This window comes from Mesoplodon mirus, assembly GCF_964341445.2.
Source record: "Mesoplodon mirus genome assembly, chromosome: 11".
Lineage (NCBI taxonomy): Eukaryota > Metazoa > Chordata > Mammalia > Artiodactyla > Ziphiidae > Mesoplodon > Mesoplodon mirus.
In genome coordinates this window covers 13,819,624-13,839,896 of record NC_138987.1, presented here as the reverse complement: position 1 = coordinate 13,839,896, position 20,273 = coordinate 13,819,624, and the positions used below count along the sequence as shown (strand labels likewise).

Sequence of the window (20,273 nt, the reverse complement as noted above, 5' to 3'; positions counted from 1 at the left end):
TTCTTAGATCTCAGGTGAGCTCTCCTCCAAATTACATTCCTACGATTTTTTTTTTAATTCTTTTTTATGACTTCTCTAACAAAATTTGATAAGTAGCAATTATAATAAGAATTCTTTTATGTTTGCACATTAACACTAATTTATACACATTCTGTCTTTTAAAAGATCTAAAAATGCAGTACATCTAAAATGAACTCATTGACTTGCCTAATTTATTAAATGTTTCTTTAGAATGAAGCCATAGCACAGGGTTTATTGATCAAAGAAGCACAAAGTAGAAATGCAGAAATAGAGCTTGAACATCATAGAAGCCAGGCAGAACGGGTAGTGTAAAGGCAGATCATTAAAAGAGATGATTGTGGTGCCAAAGACAAAAACCTTCCTTATCTGTTTGCCTTTTGCCATGGGTGCGGGGGGTGGGGGTGGGGAGGGAGAAGGTGGGAGGAGGATCATTGTCTGTTTTACCTTTTAGATTTTATTTTATTTTTGTGAGTGCTGCTACGTTTCTGTAGCTTGCTGTGGGTGTGTTAAACCTCAATTGGTCAAACTTCTTTAAACTTCAAAACTATAAACTATTGTCATTTTTTTTAAAAATCAATTTTTTTCTCTTTGTTTTGTTTAGAATGAATTTCTTTCAAGAGAACTAATTGAGAAGGAAAGAGATTTAGAAAGAAGTAGAACAATAATAGCCAAATTTCAGAATAAATGTAAGTCACTATTATCTCTTATTTTTCTTATTTATTTAGTCTGTACTGAAAATTATGGGATTGAAAGGACTTTACTACATTCTGTTTTCTAGTCTGTTTTAGCCTTAACTAACTATAATGTATAGACTTCAGTCTCTCATCTATTTGGTTTGCCTTGCTATATTCATTTTCAGAGCATGTTATTAATCTGAATTTATTGTGATGATAAATAAGTCTATTTTTCTCTTTTGTTCTCTAATGAAAGTACAGTTAGAAAAACACATTTAAGAAATTTTTAATATAAAGTAAAGGCAAAGTATGCTTATGATTTATTTCTTTCAGCCATGAGATATATATTTATATGCACAGGATTGAAATAGGTGTGCGATTTGAGTTCATTATTCACACATTGGATTTATAGTTGAATTTTTTGTACATTTATTTGCATTTGCATTTTCTAAATGGGTTGTTTTTACTGTATGTGAAACATTTGTCATCTATATAGCATAGTGTAAATTGTAAAAAAATCTATTCATTCAATGAAAAAAATATTTCATTTTAGTAAAAGAATTAGTTGAAGAAAATAAGCAACTTGAAGAAGGTATGAAAGAAATATTGCAAGCTATTAAGGAAATGCAGAAAGATCCTGATGTTAAAGGAGGGGAAACATCTGTAATTATTCCCAGTCTTGAAAGACTAGTTAATGTAAGTTATTTTTATATTAATGGTTTAATTTTGTTGTTTCATCACTTCAAAGATGTTGTTCCACTCTCATTGATCTCCACAGTTTCCGATGAAACATTTGTTGTCACTGGAGTCATTGTTCTCCTATATGAAATGTGTAGTTCTTCTTGGGCTACTTTCAAAACTTTCTCTTTTTATTTGGTTTCAACCAGTTTGCTTGCAGTGTGCCAAGGGTGTGTGTGTGTGTGTGTGTGTGTGTGTGTGTGTGTGTGTGTGTGTGTGTAGCTTGTTTGGGGTTTGCTGAGCTTGAATCTGTTCACTTATGCTATTTATTCACCACAATTGGGAAGTTTTCTGCCATTAATTTCTTCAATCATTTTTTTGCCTCATTCTCTCTGGGACTCCACTGAAACATGTTAGACCTTTTGATATTGTCCCACACCTCCTTGAGACTCTGTTCATTTTTTTGTTCCTAATTTTTTATCTTTTCTGTTCCCAGCTGGATAATTCCCATTGATTTATCTTCAAGTTCACTGATACTTTCTTCTGTCATCTCCATTTTTCTGTTTTAATGGTCAGCTTGAGACCTGGCAGAGCTTTTACACAGAATTTTAAGATCCCTTTTGTTGGTTCTTTTCTTTCTGGAATTCCCCTCTCACTATTCTGTGGCTTTGGGTCCATCCTCTGGTTTTTAGGCCGGAAAGAAAACAGGTCACTGGAACTGCAGCTTGCCCTCTCAGTTAAGCCTTAAAAACAACAAATTTACTGCTTGCTAGTCCTGTCTTCCAAGTTTCAAGTCTCCTCCAAAATCTGTTGCTTTTGTTCATTTTCTAGAACTTTTATGTAGTAGTTTTTTGTATTCACTTGTTAAATGTGGGAGGGTAGGTCTGTTAGGACCTTACACCACAAACCTAGAAGTGTAATAGGATGTAGTAAGAATATTTTGAATATTTAAAGACTTAAGAATTACTATGAGAAAGATTTTAGCCATTAAATGATGTTCTATTTATATTTACCATATCAGGACTTAAGAGTTCTACGGTATTGATGAGTATCTGTTATATAAACTTGAATAAAACATAAATTTTTAGGTTCTTAATATTTAAATCTATGTCATTTACATAATCTGAACATACTTAACATGCATCATTATACTATGCTTGAATTATATAGAAAAAAGTCTTATTCATTGAATTGCTTTTTTTATGATTAGTCAATAGTTGAATACTTTTTTTTTGAATTTTATTTTTTTATGCAGCAGGTTCTTATTAGTTATCTATTTTATACATATTAGTGTATATATGTCAATCCCAATCTCCAAATTCATCCCACCACCACCAACGCCCGCCACTTTCCCCCCTTGGTGTCCATACGTTTGTTCTCTACATCTGTGTCTCAATTTCTGCCCTGCAGACTGGTTCATCTGTACCATTTTTCTAGGTTCCACATATATATGCGTTAATATACAATATTTGTTTTTCTCTTTCCCACTTACTTCACTCTGTATGATAGACTCTATCATACAGGTAGACTCTAGATCCATCCAGGTCTCAACAAATGACCCAATTTCGTTCCTTTTTATGGCTGAGTATATTCCATTGTATATATGTACCACACCTTCTTTATCCATTTGTCTGTCAGCGGGCATTTAGGTTGCCTCCATGACCTGGCTGTTGTAAATAGTGCTGCAATGAACATTGGGGCACATGTGTCTTTTTGAATTACGGTTTTCTCTGGGTATATGCCCAGTAGTGGAATTGCTGGGTAATATGGTAATTCTATTTTTAGTTTTTTAAGGAACCTCCATACTATTCTCCATAGTGGCTGTATCAATTTACATTCCCACCAACAGTGCAAGAGGGTTCCCTTTTCTCCACACCCTCTCCAGCATTTGTTGTTTGTAGATTTTCTGATGATGCCCATTCTAACCAGCGTGAGGTGATACCTCATTGTAGTTTTGATTTGCATTTCTCTAATAATTAGTGATGTTGAGCAGCTTTTCATGTGCTTCTTGGCCATCTGTATATCTTCTTTGGAGAAATGTCTATTTAGGTCTTCTGCCCATTTTTGGATTGGGTTGTTTGTTTTTTTTGATATTGAGCTGCATGAGCTGTTTATATATCTTGGAGATTAATCCTTTGTCAGTTGCTTCATTTGCAAATATTTTCTCCCATTCTGAGGGTTGTCTTTTCATCTTGTTTATGGTTTCCTTTGCTGTGCAAAAGCTTTTAAGTTTCATTAGGTCCCATTTGTTTATTTTTGTTTTTATTTCCTTTCTCTAGGTGGTGGGTCAAAAAGGATCTTGCTATGATTTATGTCATAGAGTGTTCTGCCTGTGTTTTCCTCTAAGAGTTTGATAGTGTCTGGCCTTACATTTAGGTCTTTAATCCATTTTGAGTTTATTTTTGTGTATGGTATTAGGGAGTGTTCTAATTTCATTATTTTACATGTCCCTGTCCAGTTATCCCAGCACCACTTACTGAAGAGGCTGTCCTTTCTCCACTGTACATTCCTGCCTCCTTTATCAAAATAAGGTGACCATATGTGTGTGGGTTTATCTCTGGGCTTTCTATCCTGTTCCATTGATCTATCTTTCTTTTTTTGTGCCAGTACCATACTGCCTTGATTACTGTAGCTTTGTAGTATAGTCTGAAGTCAGGGAGCCTGATTCCTCAAGCTCTGTTTTTCTTTCTCAAGATTGCTTTGGCTATTCAGGGTCTTTTGTGTTCCCACACAAATTGTGAAATTTTTTGTTCTAGTTCTGTAAAAAATGCCAGTGGTAGTTTCATAGGGATTGCACTGAATCTATAGATTGCTTTGGGTAGTAGAGTTATTTTCACAATGTTCACTCTTCCAATCCAAGAACATGGTGTATCTCTCCATCTATTTGTATCACCTTTAATTTCTTTCATCAGTGTCTTATAATTTTCTGCATACAGGTCTTTTGTCTCCTTAGGCAGGTTTATTCCTAGGTATTTTATTCTTTTTGTTGCAGTGGTAAATGGGAGTGTTTTCTTAATTTCACTTGGAGATTTTTGATCATTAGTGTACAGGAATGCAAGAGCTTTCTGTGCATTAATTTTTTATCCTGCTACTTTGCCAAATTCATTGATTAGCTCTAGTAGTTTTCTGGTAGCATCTTTAGGATTCTCTATGTGTAGTATGTCATCTGCAAACAGTGACAGCTTTACTTCTTCTTTTCCAATTTGCATTCCTTTATTTCTTTTTCTTCTCTGATTGCTGTGTCTAAAACTTCAAAAACTATGTTGAATAATAGTGGTGAGAGTAGGCAACCTTTTCTTGTTCCTGATCTTAGTGGAAATGGTTTCAGTTTTTCACCATTGAGGACGATATTGGCTGTGGGTTTGTCATATATGGCCTTTATTATGTTGAGGTAAGTTCCCTCTATGCCTACTTTCAGTAGGATTTTTTTCATAAATGGGTGTTGAATTTTGTCGAACGCTTTCTCTGTGTCCGTTGAGGTGATCCTCTTTTTTTCTCCTTCAATTTGTTAATATGGTGTATCACATTGATTGATTTGCGTATATGGAAGAATCCTTGCATTCCTGAGATAAATCCCACTTGATCATGGTGTATGATCCTTTTAATGTAGTGTTGGATTCTGTTTGCTAGTATTTTGCTGAGGATTTTTGCATCTATATTCATCAGTGATATTGGCCTGTAGTTTTCTTTCTTTGTGACATGTTTGTCTGGTTTTGGTATCAGGGTGATGATAGCCTCATAGAATGAGTTTGGGTGTGTTCCTTCTTCTTCAATTTTTTGGAAGAGTTTGAGAAAATTGGTGTTACCTCTTCTCTAAATGTTTGGTAGAATTCACCTGTGAAGCCATCTGGTCCTGGAACTTTTGTTTGTTGGAAGATTTTTAAACACAGTTTCAATTTCAGTGCTTGTGATTGGTCTCTCATATTTTCTGTTTTTTCCTGGTTCCCTCTTGGAAGGTTATACCTTTCTAAGAATTTTTCCATTTCTTCCAGGTTTTCCATTTTATTGGCATAGAGTTGCTTGTAGTAGTCTCTTAGGATGCTTTGTATTTCTACAGTGTCGGTTGTAACTTCTCCATTTTCATTTCTAATTTTATTGCTTTGAGTCCTCTCCCTCTTTTTCTTGATGAGTCTGGCTAAAGGTTTATCAATTTTGTTTATCTTCTCAAAGAACCAGCTTTTAGTTTTATTGATCTTTGCTATTGTTTTCTTTGTTTCTGTTTCATTGATTTCTGCTCTAATCTTTATGATTTCTTTCCTTCTAGTAACTTTGGGTTTTGTTTGTTCTTCTTTCTCTAGTTCCTTTAGGTGTAAGGTTAGATTGTTTATTTGAGATTTTTCTTGTTCCTTGAGGTAGGATTGTATTGCTCCAAACTTCCCTCTTAGAACTGTTTTTGCTGCATCCCATAGGTTTTGGATCATCGTGTTTTCATTGTCATTTGTCTCTAGGTATTTTTTGATTTCCTCTTTGATTTCTTCAGTGATCTCTTGGTTATGTAATAATGTATTGTTTAGCCTCCATGTGTTTGTGTTTTTTATGTTTTTTTCCTTGTAATTGGCTTCTAATCTCATAGTATTGTGGTCAGAAAAGATGTTTGGTATGATTTCAGTTTTCTTAAATTTACTGAGGCTTGACTTGTGACCCAAGATGTGATCCATCCTGGAGAATGTTCTGTGTGCACTTGAGAAGAAAGTGTAATCTGCTGTTTTTGGATGGAATGTCCTACAAATATCAATTAAATCTAACTGGTCTATTGTGTCATTTAAAGCTTGTGTTTCCTTATTAATTTTCTGTCTGGATGATCTGTCCATTGGTGAAGTGAGGTGTTTAAGTCCCCCACTATTATTGTGTTACTCTCGATTTCCTCTTTTATAGCTATTAGCTGTTGCCTTATGTATTGAGGTGCTCCTATGTTGGGTGCCTATATATTTCTAATTGTTATATCTACTTCTTGGATTGATCCCTTGATCATTATGTGGTGTCCTTCCTTGTCTCTTGTAACACTCTTTATTTTAAAGTGTATTTTATCTGATATGAGTATTGCTACTCCAGCTTTCGATTCCCATTTGCATGGAATGTTTCTTTTTATAATAGTACCAGTTTATTAGCAGACAGTGATACTATTATGTTAAAATCTTTCTGAGGTAGAAAATCATTTAACAAAATTTATGAAACCCTTTTGATTCCCTTTATTCCCTGTATATCCCTTTATCATTCTGACTTTTCTTCTCTGGTTGGTGACTTTGTTTTTTCTCCACTATTTTAAGTATCTAAAATGATTCTTCATACTTTCGTATGTGAACATCTTTTGTCTGTGATGCTACCCACTACTAATACTCAGATCAAACTCTGTTCTACAAGGGAAACTCTATTTAGTGACCAAATAGAAACAGAATGAATAACCCAGAAAGATTCTAAGTTTTTTTATTTTAATTGACAGCCTGTGGTCTTCCTAGGATTCTTGTTTCCATCGATTCTGTGTGCTTCTCTTCTGGGTTATCAATTTTTTTTTCTGATTGATATGCCCCATCTGAATGACCTAACAGTATGTCCTCTAAGAAGTCATCAGAATCAGTGACACTTTAGATCAGATAATTCTGGCTTCTGCACTTAAGTTCACTTTCTATTGCTATAGGGTGTTTTTCAGGGCCCCTAATCACCATCTAATTCAATTTCATTTTACCAGAAGGATTTATAGATAACATGTTGCTATTTTTCAGCAAGACAACTAACTAGATTACTTTGTCATCTGTCAGAATACCTCCTTCTGCCTACTTCTTTCTGCTATCCCCTTTGAATTAGTATAAATTATTACTCCACATGGCCTGCTCTGTTCTCCTTAGGGTAAAGGCTTACTCTTACAGACCTACTGCCTTGAGTTAAATCCCAGATCACCCTCCTGAATAGGATATTACATATAATTTTACTCATCTTAGTTTCTTTGTCTTCTGCCTTCATTTCTGAAGCTTTACTTTGCATTTAACAGTTTTGTTCCATAAAGTCCAGATCTATTGGTACGTATGTATTGTGTATATGTGTACATAATGGTAGATATATTTATATATGCCATTATTGGGGAATTAGGAGCAGTGAAGCCTCTTGGATAGTATTTTAAAATTTGACAGATTATTTTTGCTTATCCAGCACTCTTGGATAACACTATTTTATCATACTTTGACTTTGTTATTATGTATGCTTCAACTGTATGGAGAGGAAGCAATGAAAAATTTAATTAATTACATGTAGTAGCTATTTCATTCCTTTGCTCATGCTTTAAATGCAGATGCTTCATGGTTTCAAAGCATTTACATATAAATTATCTCATTTTGACTGTATAAAAACCTTGTGAAGTAGACAGAGCTAACATTATTTCCTCTTCTTTAGAGTTAAGGAAGCTAAGGTATAAGGAATTTCAAGTCACTTGCCCGGCAAATAAGAGATTGGTTAATATTTGAACCCTAGTCATGTTGTTCCTGTCTAGTTTTTCTGGTCTACCAGTCTACTTGGATTAGCTAGATATTGTTAATTGTTAGAATGAAGTGATTAGTATGCTTGGTAATACTGTTGTAGGTTAGACTGGTATTTTATCAATTTAAATTTATAAATAAGAGATAGATTTGGTATATTTTATTATACATGGGAATAGTAAAATGCTTAAATGTGAATTTTATTTAAACAGATTTTTTTTACTATGACTTTAGTGTTTTTCTTCACATTTCTTCTATATAATTTAAATATATTAGGCTATAGAATCAAAGAATGCAGAAGGAATATTTGATGCCAATCTGCATTTAAAAGCCCAAGTTGATCAACTTACTGGAAGGAATGAAGAATTAAGACAGGAGCTCAGGGAATCTCGGAAGGAGGCTATAAATTATTCTCAGCAGTTGACAAAAGCAAATTTAAAGGTGAGAATTTTATTATATAAAAGAAAATGCTAAGCATATGAATAAAGGTTTAATGTGAAACATTTAATTTTTTTTAAATGACTATTTTATGAGAAAATGACCCTTTAATTAATTCTTTCAACATTCAGAAAACTTCTGTTTGAATTTTTTAAATTAAATTAGTGGAAAAATAAGTACCGTATAACATAAAAGGATACAAAAATTCTAAATATATTCCTAGACATTTCTAAGTAGTAGTAATTATAAATTAAATTATAATTTAATTAATACTTGGCAGAGCATTCATATATCTACTTGTTCAAGATATTCAGTAGGAAGTGTTAGTTACTGCTTTTAAATTTGTCTTTCTTTGGGTGTAAGAGATGAGGTTCTCATTTCTGAACTGTTCGTTTGCAGATAGATCATCTTGAAAAAGAGACCAGTCTTTTACGACAATCAGAAGGATCAAATGTTGTGTTTAAAGGAGTAGACTTACCTGATGGGGTAGCACCATCTAGTGCCAATATCATTAATTCTCAGAATGAATATTTAATACATATCTTACAGGTACTGAAAATTTTATATGTGAGTAACAAAAATAGTTGATAGTATGTTTTATAATTTAATCATCATATATTCCTTTGCGTTCTTAGAATATTAACAGTGAAATGTTTTTTTAATGATTTTGATATTAGATGGAATGTTATGAATAAAAGCAGTTTATTCCATTCATCTGAATGAGAAGCATACGTGCCATTCATATGAAATATATGATTGACAGATAGAATAACATGCAGCTACTATGAGGTAGTAATGTATAAATAAGGTGAGCTCTTTTATTTATTGCTGGTTGGAAAAGCAATTCACATGAATAAAGTCTGACACAGCTTTTTGTGTAGTGATTAGAATCGTTCCTTTTTTTGTGTGTTAACTACAAGAAGAAACTTTTAAACAAAATTGTCTTTTATCTCTTTCTTCCCTTTACCCTGTAAGTTATTAGTTAATCTGTTAGCAAATTAGAAAGGATACTGCTTGCCTTGTGTTTGTTTCTCAGTTTTGCTGTCTATATTACAGTCATTATGAATGGCGTAATGAGAGATGCTTTTCATTATTTCATTTGAGTGTGAATACCCGTAATATCACATACACTGCAAATATAATCACAAAAATGTGTTCAGAATCAATGAAAGTAAGTTTTTTATTATAAGCACTGCTGTTTCCCTCTCCTAAATAATCCATCTGTGAATATACTTGAGTTATGATTATAAAATGCTTGTATTTGTATATTAATTAATCTTTTTTGAGTATTAAACTTACTTATTAGAACATTATAATTCATGTTATATCATTACTTTTAAATTTATAATTTTAGCATTTTTCATAAATTTATTCTTCTTCAATACAGGATCACTGTCAATAAGTGATAAAAGTATTACATTGTCACGTTACTTGTGATAAGATTCATTTTTTTCATCTTTATATAAAAAACACACGAGAAGCATTGTGGTAGATTAAAGAACCAATTTGGAATCTGAAAACCTGTTCAAAGTGACAAAACAAGTACTTGGACTCCCAATCCTAAGGCAGCATAGAGTGATAGAAGTAGCAAGGTCTTTGGAGTCAGCCAGACCTAACTGCAAGCGTTAGATCTGCAATATGTAAAGCACTTGGCACTGAGCTTGGCATGTGTGCTTAGAAAATGGTTACCAAGGGTAGTAGTAATGAGTTTTTTAATGTTGAGTAAGTTACTTGATCTTTCTAAGTCTCAAGTTTCTTCACCTTCAAAATGAAATAATTGGAAAGGACAATTTGACTGGAGCTATGAATGCATATGTTCACTAAAGGGTATGTGGGACTGAGTGGCTAAAGGTGAGTTTGTAACCACTGTATCTGATCATTTGTATGGTTACTGTAACTATTCTATATGATGAAAATAATTTTACCTGTTTCATAACACTTCTCGTTTACACATATTACCTCATTCCATATGCCATAAGGTGTTCAGAATAATCACAGAAATGACCTGTGCTGCTTATGGATTTGCTGACTATTATCTTTTGTATATTTTTCTATAATCTTGTCAGAATATGAATTTATACCTTCAAATTTAAAATATATCCTGATGCTTTTTTCATTCTCATTTTTAAACCAATTTTTAGGAACTAGAATATAAAGAAAATAAGTTAAAGAATTTAGAAGATTCTCTTGAAGACTATAACAGAAAATTCGCAGTAATTCGTCATCAACAAAGCTTATTATATAAAGAATACCTAAGGTATAGGTGTTAGCAAAACTTTATAAATATACTTGAAGAATATTCGTGTTAAAGCTAAGTAACAAAAAATATTTAGATATTTTCTTTTACTTTTTCTTCCTGCCTCTTCACCTCCACTTTGTGTCTTAGTTCCTTATCTATAAAATTCTGTGATAGTAATACTTTTTCATAGGGTTATTATGAAACTTAAGTGAATTATGTGAAAATGCCCAGATATGAGTATTTTGTGAATATTATAGCACATATGAACTGTTTATAAATGTCGGCTGTTAGCATCGTCCTTCATCGTCACCCTCATCATTATTCATATATTTTCATGGGGAACTAACCTGTTTGTGCTTATCTCTGCCATCTCATCTGTACCAATGACTAATATCCTTAGTAATAGTTAGAATACCTGATTAAAGGTGATTTAAACCCTAAGAGTGACTACGATTTGATCTAACAAGAAAACCAAAGCTAATTATAGGGTAGGTCATGTTTGGAAGTCTTATAGTATAGGTCGTATTATCTCCTATGTTGGTTATAAAATAGCTGCAAGAAGAAGTTCAAGGAAAATGGAACCATGACCATTGAAGAAGAGGGGCATTTTTTTTTCACATAACTTTTTATTTTTACATGAAATTTTTCCCAAAGGCTGCTGGCAGACTTAGATCTCATTAATTAGAATTGGGTTAATGAGCTGTCCAAGTCATATATATGTCCAGGTTTGAATCATTCAGTTCAAAGAGGATGCTGACACCATAATTGGTTTATGCCAAGCAGATTGCAGGTCTGGGTAGGCAACAATGTCTTATACACCTTCTTTTAAGTCTAATGATTTCTCATTTTGTTTGTATTCTAGATATTTTATAAGTATTTAACACTCAAATTTAAGAGTAAGGTCAGAATACTGAGACTTGATCTCCAGAATTAGTTTGGGGTATTGATCATTTTCTTAATTGTTTTCTGTTTTTAATAAAATGTTTATAAGATTCAGCTGCAATTGTTATATTGTAACAATTGTAGAGTAATAATTTGTAGATTAATGAAAATAATTTGATAAAATTATTTACCTTTCATTTATTAAATAAAAATATAACTTTCAGGATAAATCCTTTCAAGTGGAATTTCTACTTATGTTATCAGATTTTGACTAGTTATGATTTCTCTTATTTTATGGAAACTAAATTTCTATAATCTATAGCTATCTCTTCCTATAGTTAAATATTTTATTAGGTTTATTGTATTGTCATTTTTATTTTTTTAAGTGAAAAAGAGACCTGGAAAACAGAATCTGAAACAATGAAAGAGGAAAAGAGAAAACTTGAGGGTCAAATCCAACAAGATGCTATAAAAATAAAAGAATATAATGTAAGTAAAGCACTTTTAAAATCAATATACAAACTAAGATAGCTAGATTTAACAAGTAATATAAATGTGACTTTGTGCAGAATTTGCTCAGTGCTCTTCAGATGGATTCAGATGAAATGAAAAAAACACTTTCAGAAAATAGCAGAAAGATCACAGTCTTACAAGTAAATGAAAAGTCACTCATAAGGCAATATACTACTTTAGTAGAAATGGAGAGACAACTTAGAAAAGAAAATTGGAAACAGAAGAATGAATTGATATCAGTGGAGGCTGAAGTTGGTGAAAAAATTGGACGTTTGCAACGTTTTAAGGTACGTCTGATTTTTTTCAACTCTGAAAGTTTTCAAACGTGAAGAAGAAAGGATAGGGCTTCCCTGGTGGCGCAGTGGTTGAGAGTCCGCCTGCCGATGCAGGGGACACGGGTTCGTGCCCCGGTCCAGGAAGATCCCACATGCCACGGAGCGGCTAGACCCGTGAGCCATGGCCGCTGAGCCTGTGCATCCGGAGCCTGTGCTCCGCAACGGGAGAGGCCACAACAGTGAGAGGCCCGCATACCGAAAAAAAAAAAAAAATAAAAGAAGAAAGGATAGTATGATGAATACCCATCACCTGGATTAATAGTTAACATTTAAAAATAATCCACTCTAATTGCTTCATCTGTTTTTTTGTAAGAATATTTTAATTGCAGACATTTCTCCCCTAAATATTTTAGTGTGCAACTCTAAAAAAGTCTTTTTCTGTTTACATAACCACAACAACTTTATCACACTTAACAAAATTGACAATACCTTATATTATCTAATGTCCAGATCATATTCACATTTCCTCAGTTGTCCCAGTATCCAGTCAAGGACCCTGCATTGTATTTGGATGTTACATGTCCTAAGTCCTTTTAATATAGAATCTCCCCCTTTTTTTCCTCCTCTCTCTGAAAAATAATGAATATTTATCTGATTATTTTCTTTCATAATTTTACTTGTTCCTGTATCCATTGTATTTACTAAAAGTTAGCTTTGACGCCTTGGTTATATTAAGGTTAAATATTTTTGGCAAGAACACTTCATAAGTAATGTTTTGTACTTTATAAGTAATACTTTATAGTGTATCACTTCAAGAGATGGAATGTCTGGGGCTTCCCTGGTGGCGCAGTGGTTGAGAGTCCGCCTGCCGATGCAGGGGACACGGGTTCGTGCCCCGGTCCGGGAAGATCCCACATGCTTCGGAGCGGCTGGGCCCATGAGCCATGGCCGCTGAGCTTGCATGTCCGGAGCTTGTGCTCCGCAACGGAAGAGGCCACAACAGTGAGAGGCCCGCGTACCACAAAAAAAAAAAAAAAAAAAAGATGGAATGTCTGGTAGTCCCATGTTTCATGATTGATTACTTTGTTAAGGGGGAGACAGCCATATATCTCTATTATTAAGTGATTTAGTTAATTCTTTGGTGATATTTTGATACCATGCAAATAACCAGTTCTTCAGCAATTTTCCTAATGGTTTTAGTGTCCACTGGTGATTGTTGTTGCCTGACCCAATTATTTCATTAAGAGTTGCAAAAATCATTATTTTCTAATTATATTATGTTCTCTTCATTTACTAGCAGGTATTCTTTATAAAATAAAGAGCTTCTCCTCATTAGCCCAAGCTCTTTGGTTATCTTGAAGTATGGTTCCTAACTAGAAAGGCAAGGTAAAAACTGGTCATTCTTTCCTTTTAATGACCAGTTTTCAGAATACAGAGTTTGTGAGGTCTGCTTCTGCCTATCCCCTCCCACCCACTGCACCCTCCAGCTTTCTCTTCTTTGAGTATCATAACAGACTCACACACTTTTAAATATTCAGTGTGTTTTACTCAGGTGTAATCATTATTCTTTTGTCTTCAACTTTGGCCAGTGAGAGCCCTTTAAAGAAGGTTCTTATATCCTATTTGACAGAAATACGTTAGTCTTTGAACCAAGCTGCAAAGCTTAGTTTGTTTTCTGGAACAACATATGTCCAAGATGTACCTTGTATACTTCTTAGGCAGGCTTGGAATAAGCCATTTCTCTAAAGAGCCCTGGTTCGTTTTAGTGGGGACAGCATTTAGATACCAAAAACCAGTCCCAGGTGTCATTGCTCTTGGAGTGTCATTGCTACTAGTCCAGTTAGGAAAATATGTATAGATTTAAATCATGAGTTCATATTGTTATTTTTAATTCAAATTTAACATTTTAGGATAAGTGAGAGTATGGAGTTTTTACTAACGTTTGATTTTGTACTATATTTTTTTAACACGGAAATCTATTAAAATAACATTAAAATAATTATTTGTTTTATACTACATATTCATACATTAATTTGAAAACATTAATCTTGTATTGGTATTAACAATAATAATACCAGTGCTACTAGATATAAAATTTCTTTACAGTTCTTATTTTCTTTAGAATATCTCTCACTAAGGAGGTACCATCATGGTAACATATTCTATAGTGACTTGAAGTAATTCTCCTCTTTGTGTGGTTATGCTATACAATTGCTACATAGTTAGGCTCATTTATTTTACATTTGTTTTCAGTTTTAGGGATAACTTTTTAAAAATTAAATTTGAATATATAAAACATTTACATGTACAAAAGCTGTCAGCAGAGAAATCTTATGTCTGTCCTTTTACCTTTCACTTCATTCTCCTTCATCCTTCCAGCCCCTTTAGGTAACTGATAATCCTTCTAATGTTTCCTTTTGCGAGTTATTAACAAAGACACAAAAAGTTGCATGCCATGCGACTCTTCTGCACCTTGCTTTACATCTGATCAGACCTTATTTAAGCATGTATATGTTCATTTGACATGTCTAAATTTACATAGGAGCATGTAAATAGAATTCAAAGTAAAATTAAAATGAACTTGAGTTCCTTGCCACCCCCTTTTAAATATAGTAATGGGTGAAATTGTCATGCTAATAAACCTATTTTCAATATGAAATGTTCTTGTTTTTATTTTGTGTTAGATTTTGTAGAATGTACTTTTCTTAGAGTATTACAAATATAGCTAGTGTTTGAGATAGAAGGGAAGAAAGAACTAGAATCTTCTTCCTCTTCAACCTGATTGTTCAACCTGGATTTTTTGTTTGTTTTTGCAACAATTGGAAAGCCAAAAAAAGGGATATTTTTAAGGATGGGAAACATGATCTCCCTCACCACAAAGCAAAAGTGAAACTGAATCCCAAGGGTAAGGTAGACTAGTGTGTACTTATTTATATAGAGAAGTTTTCAAAATGAGATCTGAAGCACTATTACAAATATTTTCCCCTCATTACTCTACTTCAGAATGAATTATAACCATAAATTCTTTTTATTTTTTTTTAAATTTTTTAATTTAAAAAATTTTTTGGCCAAGCCGCACAGCTTGCGGGATCGTAGTTCCCCAACCTGGGATTGAACCCAGGCCACCGCAGTGAAAGCACTGAGTCCTAACCAATTTATGAGTCCTCCAGGGAACTCATAAATTCTTTATCTTCCTCACTTCATAAATTTGGTTTTATGTTCAGTCATTTCTTTTTAGTGTTAATACAGTGTCTTTGAATAGTGACTCTTATAGCTCTGTAGCTAAAGAGTTAAAGATGAACCAAGTAATTTAGAGCCTTTGATATTATTTGTTACAGATAGCTGTGATGCAGAGAAGTTTTTTTTCCCTAAATAATGTTTCTTTCCTGCGGAAAAAAAATTTTCTTTTATTATAAAGCTAGTTTGTTATTAATTATAAATAAGCAGAAATAGCAAAGTTGGAAATGTTACCTGTGATGATGCAAATTTTGCCATTCAAAAGACAAGTTTTTTTTTAATCTTATGAAATTTAGAAAAGCCATCCAAAGATATATTCTAAGTGATATGTTTTCTTGCTGCTGTATATTACGCGTTTCTCAAAAAACTGAATTTCATTTAACTATGACAGGAGTTATAAAAGGATTCACTTTATTTTTATTATGATTTAAAATTTCCAAATATTATTTCTTGTATTAAAGTAATTAATAATTATTGTAATATATTGTAATATATGTAATATATGCAATTCTTACTTGAGAAATCTAATTTTTTTAATTATTCTAAAATCTGTTTTGCTTTCAGCTATATTATCTTATCCTCATAAGTGGCTAGTGCTTTACCAGAAAAAAATACACCACCTTAATTCAATGTATCTTTATTTACATAGGAAATGGCTGTTTTCAAGATTGCAGCACTCCAAAAAGTTATAGATAATAGTGTCTCTCTGTCTGAACTAGCACTGGCCAATAAACAATACAATGAATTGACTGCTAAGTACAGAGACATCTTGCAAAAAGATAATATGCTTGTTCAAAGAACAAATAACTTGGAACACCTAGAGGTAAGTAGGTATGATCCTTAAACCTTGTGATTTTAGCCATTCTTCTTTGGTGATATCTTATCTATAGGTGCAAAATGACTTCTGGATGACTTCTTCCAGGTTATCTTCCTTAGCCCACTTGTGTGATTTAGCTGAATGAAATCTCTTTCCATCAGGTACTTAAAAAAGAAAAAAGAACATGGAACAGATAGGATAATGTAGTCAGAAGAGGAAGCATTATTAAGTACCCATTCCTTTCTCTTGCCCTGATCCCAGTGTAAATTATTCCCTCATGGTCCATGGCTCTTTGGGGTGGATGTAGCAGAGAGTAGATGAGATATCCTTGGTTCTTCCTGGACCTTGGATGAGTTCTGCAAATCCCTATCCTTTCTTACTGTAGAGAGAGAGAAGAATAGGATGGAGTATCATTAGTTTAATTCAAGGAGTCTATGAATATGGCCCAGACCCTTTGTAATTGTCTTCTAGCCACTCGACCTTCGTACCTTTTACAGCAGGCAAAACAAGCTCCTGATTTTGTTTATCTTTATGAAAAATAAAGGTTTATGTCTTTTGGTTCATTCTCTTTTATGATCCTCTCATTGGAATGGAAGGAGATATAATTCTTTTGGCTCAAAAGCTCTCACTTGCTTAGGGGGACACGTTCAAGAAAACATTCTGAATAGCTTTCAATGACTCCTACAAAATTATCTCAGTCATTATTTATTAATATTAACTAGAAATAATCATGATCAGTTTACTTTTTATTTTTGAAAAGAGATGATCATGTTAATTTTTATGGACAATTCTAAATATTTAAGTGTGATAAAAATTTATTTTTTCCCATCTTTCATGTCTGTTGTCCTCTCTTCTCTAGCATTAGACGATCATAGATAAGATCTCCTGCAGATAGCGTATCAATGAGTAATTTTTAACTTTTAAAATTTATTTTCCCAGATAATATTTTTCATCTCTACTCAGACCTTAAAAAATTTTGTCTCTGTATTGTATCCTTTTCTCTCCTTTACTTCCTGTATCTCAGTTATAATTCTGAACATATGTCCCTCTCTATTGGCAATGTCTTAGTTTTATTCTTTATTATCTTTACTGTGGTAACCATTACCTATACCGTTACCTCCAGTGTTGTATCCTCCTTGCTGCCACCAAAGTGATCATTCTAAACCTGCATCTGACCATGTCCTTTCCTTGCTTAAAACCTCTCAAAAGCTGCCAGTCACTTAAAGAATAAGTGACTTGTGATTAGCCCGCATGTAACTCATGTCATCTACTGTGACATTCTAAGGAATTTCACAATTAATGTTTTAGAAAGTGAACTACCAGTTTTCTCCACCACAGTGTTTCGTATGTTCTTCTGTACATGCAGTTTTCTTTGTTTAGAAAGCCCTTCCTCCTCTCCCAGTTTTTCTGCTCAGTGAATTTCTATTCATGTTTCAAAACTTTTTTCAGACACTACCTTTTTCTTCTGTAGCATCCTTCTTTATAGAAAAAACTCACCCTGTCTGTTATTTCTATATTTTGTACCTACTTCTGCCATTTATATCACATCATATTATATGTGTTTATATGCATGCTATGGATGCTCAGTAACCCTTGGTATGAATGAGGGAAGTAAGCACTGGTTTATGAAGATTGTGAGACTCTTGAGTGTTCCACGTTGGCCAAAGTGGACATGGCAGAAGCTAATACTCAGGAGTTTAGGGCCACATATCGGATATACAAGATTTTGATGATTATTTTAAAATAATATATGTGTGTGTATACAACATATATGTTATATGTATGTCTATCTGTATTACATGCAGAGGAACTTCTACATTCGTTAAAAAAAAACTAGATTGTGAGCTTTAGGAGATTATTATATAAAGTTCAGACAGTGTCACATCTGTGGTATTAATCTGAATTACAATGTAGTTGCTCAGTGATGTTTCTATTTTATTCAGTGTGAAAATGCATCCCTAAAAGAACAAATGGAGTCTATAAGTAAAGAACTGGAGATTACCAAGGAAAAACTTCACACTATTGAACAAGCCTGGGAACAAGAAACTAAATTAGGTAAGTATTATGACTCTGATAATATAAAATGATTAAGATCTAATAGTGAATATTTTTCATTTAAAGTGCCTTTCTATACCAGATAAAAAGGAAGTATTTTGATAAAAATGCACTCTGCCTAACAGTTTAACAGGCAGTTGATGAATAATATCTTGTACTAACCTTTACCAAAGTTAGGTTTTTAGTTATTAAATTGGATTTTTTTCTAATGAAATCATATATGTTAAAAATGTATGACTGAGCATTAGCTATATTGAACGATTTAACAATTAAGACTGATGATAATTTTGAAATACCTGTATTTTAATGATAGTATTATGAGTTTTTTCACTGTATAAAGTTATATTAGGAATATATCATTTTATATTTTTAAATTAAAAGATCACCTAGAACATCAGAAAAATTTGAGAAGAATTTATATTGCTCATAGTTCCACTACTGTATCATTTTTTGTATGACCTTATACATGCTTATATATTGTATACACTTTAAATTATAATAAACATTATATGCTATATTTAGTAGATATCAAAATATTCCATTTTTTATTCACATACTTATAAATATTCATGCAATAAGTTACTGTGTTTGGGTGATTAAATCACTAGCTTTTCTAATTTTTGCTATTGCTTATAGTGCTGCAATGAACATCTTCATTTATACCTAACAGAGATATTATTGTCTTAAGGGGTATTAAAATCTTGTGGCTTCTGCTAGGATTTTCCGTATTAGTTTTTCAAATGGTTATCCTAATTCACAACATTTAAATAATTTTATCTCACTAGCATTATGCTTTATAATTTTCAAATAAATTTGCCCCTTTGGATAAAATGTTTTAATTTGTTTTCTAGACCTTAGAGCGCTAATGCTATTCAAAGTTTCTGTTACTATTAAATTGGTAACTGAGACATGTAGCTTAGAGAGGCTTAACATTGGGAAGTCTAAAATAAGCTACTTTTAGAAATGTACTTTTTAATTCATTAAGAGATTAAAAGTGAATTGACCTCCATGTAGCTCTTACACAAAAGAAGATACCATTTTAACTAAGATACAGAAAAGAATATTATATACAGTTTTAGTAAGTTCTTTGTTCATTCTATCCTGTGTTTCTTTAATAAGTGCTGAATTCCCTATAGAAATTCCTTACTTTTCAAATACCTTAATCTCTCCGATACATGGCTTTATAGCACTGAAGTTTTTTTTTTTTTTAATATAAAGTCTAGCTTTATTTTTTAAAAGATTTTACAAGTCTGTCAACCTCAAACAAAGACTTATTCATATCTTCCATCAGATGAGGCTTACAGTTTCAATCCCTCTCAGACAAGTATAAGTAAAAAATAAATTTTTCCACAAATATTTATCCACTGTATTACTCAGCTTAGTTCTGAAACTTTCTCTCTGTAAATACTTAACACAGCTGCTAAGGTAGTACTGTTGTTGTACAGCTGCACAGGCTATAATCTTACAAGCCTGCCTTACTCTTGCTAGCTCCCTGGTTTGGCTCCAGGGTCCAAACCTTATAGAGGAAAAATAAAGGTTAACTGGGCTGCCAGAAAAGCGCACTGACTGCGTCCTGTAGTGCTCTGTGACAAGCCAGAGACGTACAGCCTCCAGCAAGGTTCTGTGGAGAGGCAGCTCTGAGGTGGTTTAAATACCTTTGTTTAAGCTGTTTCCTTATCTTGGAATGACCTCACCATTGCCTGTCTTCCAGAGCCAAGGTTCGAATGTCAACCCCTCAATTCTGAACAGAGACATGAGAAGCTTCCCTCCAAATTCTGGAACTCCATAGTATATCACTGAAGTTTAAAAGCTTTTATTTCCTGTTGCCCTTATATCTTTGTTTAAAAGTATCACTTTTTTAGCGTTTTCCATGCAGGAATTGATTCGTGTTGGGCTGTTACCCTCTCTCTAGGACACTCCAAACACAAGAATATAGAGTAGACTAGTGTCTATTGCAGCCCCTGTGATGTGCCTCTT

General features: G+C 33.1%; 1 protein-coding gene across 3 annotated transcripts in view; it reads left to right on the top strand.

Moving 5' to 3' along the window:
• The window catches only part of CEP290 (centrosomal protein 290), a gene marked incomplete at its 3' end in the record, with an annotated part of 87,999 nt that overhangs the window by 24,921 nt on the left and 42,805 nt on the right, over positions 1–20,273 (top strand). For all 3 annotated transcript variants that reach the window (XM_082636865.1, XM_082636866.1, XM_082636867.1), the window contains exons 18-26: positions 623–707; positions 1,249–1,391; positions 8,117–8,281; positions 8,678–8,827; positions 10,420–10,535; positions 11,786–11,888; positions 11,969–12,199; positions 16,074–16,247; positions 18,185–18,296. In XM_082636865.1, coding sequence (XP_082492991.1) covers positions 623–707; positions 1,249–1,391; positions 8,117–8,281; positions 8,678–8,827; positions 10,420–10,535; positions 11,786–11,888; positions 11,969–12,199; positions 16,074–16,247; positions 18,185–18,296 — 1,279 coding nt within the window. The remainder of the gene's footprint in view (positions 1–622; positions 708–1,248; positions 1,392–8,116; positions 8,282–8,677; positions 8,828–10,419; positions 10,536–11,785; positions 11,889–11,968; positions 12,200–16,073; positions 16,248–18,184; positions 18,297–20,273) is intronic.